The sequence below is a fragment of the Nicotiana sylvestris genome, chromosome 12 (genome assembly GCF_000393655.2).
Source record: "Nicotiana sylvestris chromosome 12, ASM39365v2, whole genome shotgun sequence".
Classification (NCBI taxonomy): Eukaryota; Viridiplantae; Streptophyta; class Magnoliopsida; order Solanales; family Solanaceae; genus Nicotiana; species Nicotiana sylvestris.
This window is the reverse complement of record NC_091068.1, coordinates 105,780,805-105,785,627: the sequence shown is the minus strand read 5'-3', so window position 1 is coordinate 105,785,627 and position 4,823 is coordinate 105,780,805. Positions and strand designations below refer to the sequence as shown.

Below are 4,823 nucleotides of genomic sequence, written 5' to 3'. Positions count from 1 at the left end.
ATTATCTCTAAAATATCAGTAGCAAAGAGTTCTCCATTGACAAACATTAAAAAACATTGAAGCTTTGAATTCAACATCTGTGTTTTATGAATTTTTGATTTGTTTGAATTGGGTGCTCCTGCAAACAATTGAGAATATAACTTGGAGTTTATATCTCAATTTTGAGGGAGATTGGTTAAGTTTAGCGTTGTTTTTAGGTAAAATTTCATATTGAAACTCGAAGAAGAAAAGTTTTTGAATTGTATCACGATTGTATTATAATTGTATCATATTTGTTTCATAATTGTATCACAATTGTATTAAAGTTGTATTTGATTTGTATCTGATATATCAATATCTAAAATAATATATAATACAATATTGTTTCAGAATTTAAGTTTAGAGTTGTGATTGAAACTTGAAGAAGATGAAGAAGATGAGGAAGATCAGAATTGTATCACGATTGTATCATAATTGTATTTGTATTATAATTTTTGCAGAAATTTTATTACAAATGTATGATAATTGTATATGGTGATGAGCAATTGCAACTGATTTTTTTTTGTCATCGCATGACATTCTACGTCATGTGTATATATTTCTAACTGCAAAGAAAAAATTTCTTTTTGGTTGCTGTTATGGAAAGCAGTTTTTGTGTTATTGGATTTGTTAGATTAGGTATCACTTTCCTAATATTATAAGGATAATAGGAACATAGAATATGACATTAATCTATTTGAAGGTTCCAACAAAAATCATTCAACAGTTGAAGCAAAGTTAGTAGATTCTTGCTGAAGACGTGCAACTATTGAAGAGAGAGAGAAGAGGAGATATGCGTATTGAAAAAATTAGGAAGCATGAAATGAGGAGAAGTGTAAAAAAAAGGAAAGGATATAATTGAATCCCTTAATTAAAGACATTGATAATGGGATAAGAGATTTTTAAGGGAGGAATGTATACAATTTGTAAAAAAAACCTAGATACTTTTTGAAAACTACAAAACCTAGAGAAAATAAATTAATAAGTTCCTATCCTAAAATATATATATAGGAAAAATTCCCAATTGAAATTGGCAAAAACTTCACTTACCCCTAGGCCCAAATCCTACAATAATAACGTACCATTTCTCATGTTTGAAAAGTCAAAGGGTACCTCATTTGCTCCCCTATAAATTGCTTTTTTTTTGGACAAATGAAATCTCATTGGCTTAGAACTTCCTCTGTTATTTCCAAGAAATCTGTTCAAAATGAATGGCTGCTCTCCTCTAGCTCCCACAAGCAGAAGGTAAGCTAATTTCTTTAATACTTTCCTCTTTCAATTCTAGTTCCATATTTCATTGCCCCTTTACTATTGTTTATTGGTTGTTGTGCCACCCGTTATACTGTTCCACCGTTCTCGTCCCTGCCATTAACAAAGTTTGCAAAATTATCCCCTAACCCTAATGTTTTCCTACCGTGGCAGCTGACCCATCAATTTTATCCATGTCAGCTGTTATGTCATCGACGCCACCAAATTAAAACCCTAACATAAACACCCCCCCTCCTCACCTCTCCGCCCTTTCTCTCATGTTCTCTCCCTCCCCTCATACAAAATCACCGGAAACCATGGCATTTTGCCGGAAAATTTTCGGTGGGTAAAACTAACCGCCACGGTACTGGCTCCCCTCTTCGTCTACTTTCTCCTTCCATTTTCTCTTTCTCTCTCTCACTCATGATTGCAGTGATTCTCTTCTATTCAATTTTAATTTCAGTGCTATTTATTTCTATTTTCCTCGAATTCTCAAAGTATTAAATTTTCCGTTCATCGATTTGATTGCTTAATCTTGGAATCTCTACCCAATCCCATTATATCACCCACCCTCAATCACCTGAGAATGTTCTAATCTCTTCTTCCCACATAAAAATACTTATTTGATTGAATTCTTTAGCTGACCTCTCACTATCACCTCTTTCCAATCCCATTCAGAAAAAATAAGAAGCTATAGACACCGCCAAAAGAGTCACTCTGATATCGGGGTCTGTTCTTTCTTTTGGTTTGTTCTTCATTTTATTCTGTTTGGTTCTTCATTGTTTTGCTGTGGATGAGAATATGAAAAAAATGGAGGAGATACGGTGGGGGGTTTATGCGAAGAAGGTGGGTCTGTCAATTAATGGTGGTGTTAATGGCGGCTGGTTAGTACCGATTTGGGAGATATATTTGAAAGGAGACTAAAATCACCATACAAAAGATTTGGAAAAGCTTAGAAGAATACCTAATGGGTCTGTCTTGTTCTTCAGAAGTTGTTGAAGTTCATTTTATGTTACTTGAATATAATGTTGAGGCTGAAAATTATTGATCAAATTCTGGTTTTAAAGCTTAAGAACAACTTGGTATGCCCAAATCTATGTTTGATGTTCTATACTTTGCTATGCCTATCATTTTTTAAAAGTTCGTAGAATTGTCATTATGATTTTTGATGGACTTTCTTTAGATAAAAATATTTCACTGAGTGAGTGAACATGTTTATCAAGCTTATTAAAGTAGATTAGTTAAGTGATTTATTCTTTGTTGTTTTAACCAACATCAGTTGGCAGTGATGTTGAGGCAGAGTAGTGATATTACCATTTTCTTGTACTTCTGTTTGTTCTTTCTTATTCGTTATTTGAATGCTTTTAATTGCTTTCTGACTGCAAAATAGTGCTAGAATCTGTACTTTGTTGAATTGGGAAGATACTTATGGTGTTAAAGTTCAAATCATAATGATGTCAAGTTTCGATGCCTTGCTAGGTTTGTGTTAGTAACATAAACTGCATTTTAGTGATGACAAATTTTTTGGTCTCTCAAATATGTATGAACTTCCGGCGATTTTAGTGATGACAAATGCCATGGTTTCCGGCGATTTTGGTATGAGGTGAGGGAGAGAAGATGAGAGAAAGGGTGGAGAGGTGAGGAGTGGGGGTCGTTTATGTTAGGGTTTTAATTTGGTGAGGTCGATGACATGGCAGCTGACATGGATAAAATTGATGGGGTCAGCTGCCATAGTGGAGGGACGTTAGGGTTAGAGATAATTTTGCTAACTTTGTTAATGGTAGGGATGAGAATGGCCAAAATAGCTTTTACTCAATCAAACATATATATTATATATATATATATATGCACCGTAGATAGGGGCGGAGCTAGAAGCTCGAATGTGAGTTTAGTTGAATCCGAACCCAATAGCTTTTACTCAATCAAACAGTATATTTATATTAATAAACTCATTAAATATATACAAATATCAAATATAACACCTAATTATTGAAAACGTCGTTCTAAAATTCAGAACCTATAAAGTTAAAATTCGGGCTCTAACTCTAATCGTACATAGGTTTTTTTTTCTTCTATATGACTCATTAATGTGATAAATTCTTGAAATGCAGATTAGAAGGCAAAGTAGCCATTATCACTGGAGGAGCTAGTGGTTTTGGAGAAAGTACAGTTAGACTTTTTCTACAAAATGGAGCAAAAGTTGTTATAGCAGATGTTCAAGACAATATAGGCCAATCTCTTTGCGAAAGTCTCAACTATCCAAATGATGTTACATACATCCATTGTGATGTAACAAGTGACTCGGACGTTAAAAATCTCATTGACACAACAATTTCCAAGTATGGCAAACTCGACATCATGTTCAACAACGCAGGAATTCCAGGAAATCTTGATTTTAATATAGTCGATTCGGATAACGAAAATTTCAAAAGGGTATTTGATGTTAATGTTTATGGTTCATTTCTTGGAGCTAAATATGCTGCTAGGGTTATGATCCCAGCTAAAAAGGGTGTTATTCTTTTTACTTCAAGTGCAGCTTCTGTTAATGCAGGAGAATCACCACATTCTTATACTGTTTCAAAACATGCAGTTGTTGGATTAACAAAGAATTTATGTGCTGAATTAGGTCAATTTGGGATTAGGGTTAATTGTGTTTCTCCTTGTGCTGTGGCTACACCACTTTTAGTTAAGGCAATGGGAGCAGGTAAGAGTGTGGTTGATGGAATTATTTGCTCGTCGGCGAATTTAAAAGGGGTGGTGCCGACGGCGGAGGATGTGGCGGAGGCGGCGTTGTATTTGGCTAGTGATGAATCTAAGTTTGTTAGTGGACTTAATCTTGTGATTGATGGAGGTTATAGTACTACTAATCAGGCTTACATGAAAACTATCCAAAGTGTATTATTTTCCTCAGTGTAGTTTTTATTAAGTTTTCTTCGTTCTTTATTTCTCATTAAGTTTTTCATTTTCCTTTGTGGAACCAAAGATTGTTATGTTTATTGCCATTGGTATTACTATTTAAAGAATTTTTATTTCAATTTGTCTGGCTGGTGTTTCATATTGTATAGCCTTTTAATATGCAAATCAAGCGTAAGCTAACTATTTCTATTTTATGTCCCATGTTGTTAATTGCTAGCTCAAAGACATTTGTCAGTTAAAATATAGGGAGAAAGATGTCGAATTTCTCCACCGACTGAGTAAAATACAACAATCGCGACCTACTTTGAGTCAAAAGAAAAGCGAAGGGTTTGGCAACAAAACAAATGTCTTTCTATCATAGTTGAAATGGTTCTAACCTTTTGTGCGGCCCTTTCCAGACCCTATGTTAACACAGAATATTTTATGCATTGGGTTGCCTTGCCCTTTTGAATTATAAATTGAACAATTATATAAGCTTTATGTCGAACTAATTAACTCCTTTTTAATATCTTGATCTAGTCAGATTAAAGATTGAACTTGGTCGAACTTAAGAGTTAAGACATAAAAAAAAATATTTATGTTAGTCAAATTCAAATGTTCAAAGGCCGGCAAAATATTGACATCCACAGAAGATTGTGAGC

General features: G+C 34.1%; 1 protein-coding gene across 1 annotated transcript; it reads left to right on the top strand.

The window, feature by feature from the left end:
- The first annotated feature begins 1,176 nt into the window (after positions 1 to 1,176).
- Positions 1,177 to 4,301, top strand: LOC104219566 (short chain aldehyde dehydrogenase 1-like). Its single transcript, XM_009770262.2, has 2 exons — positions 1,177 to 1,263; positions 3,378 to 4,301. Exons 1-2 carry the CDS (start codon positions 1,226 to 1,228, stop codon positions 4,180 to 4,182), a joined length of 843 nt encoding a protein of 280 aa, XP_009768564.1. The 5' UTR covers positions 1,177 to 1,225; the 3' UTR covers positions 4,183 to 4,301.
- The last annotated feature ends 522 nt before the right edge of the window (positions 4,302 to 4,823 follow it).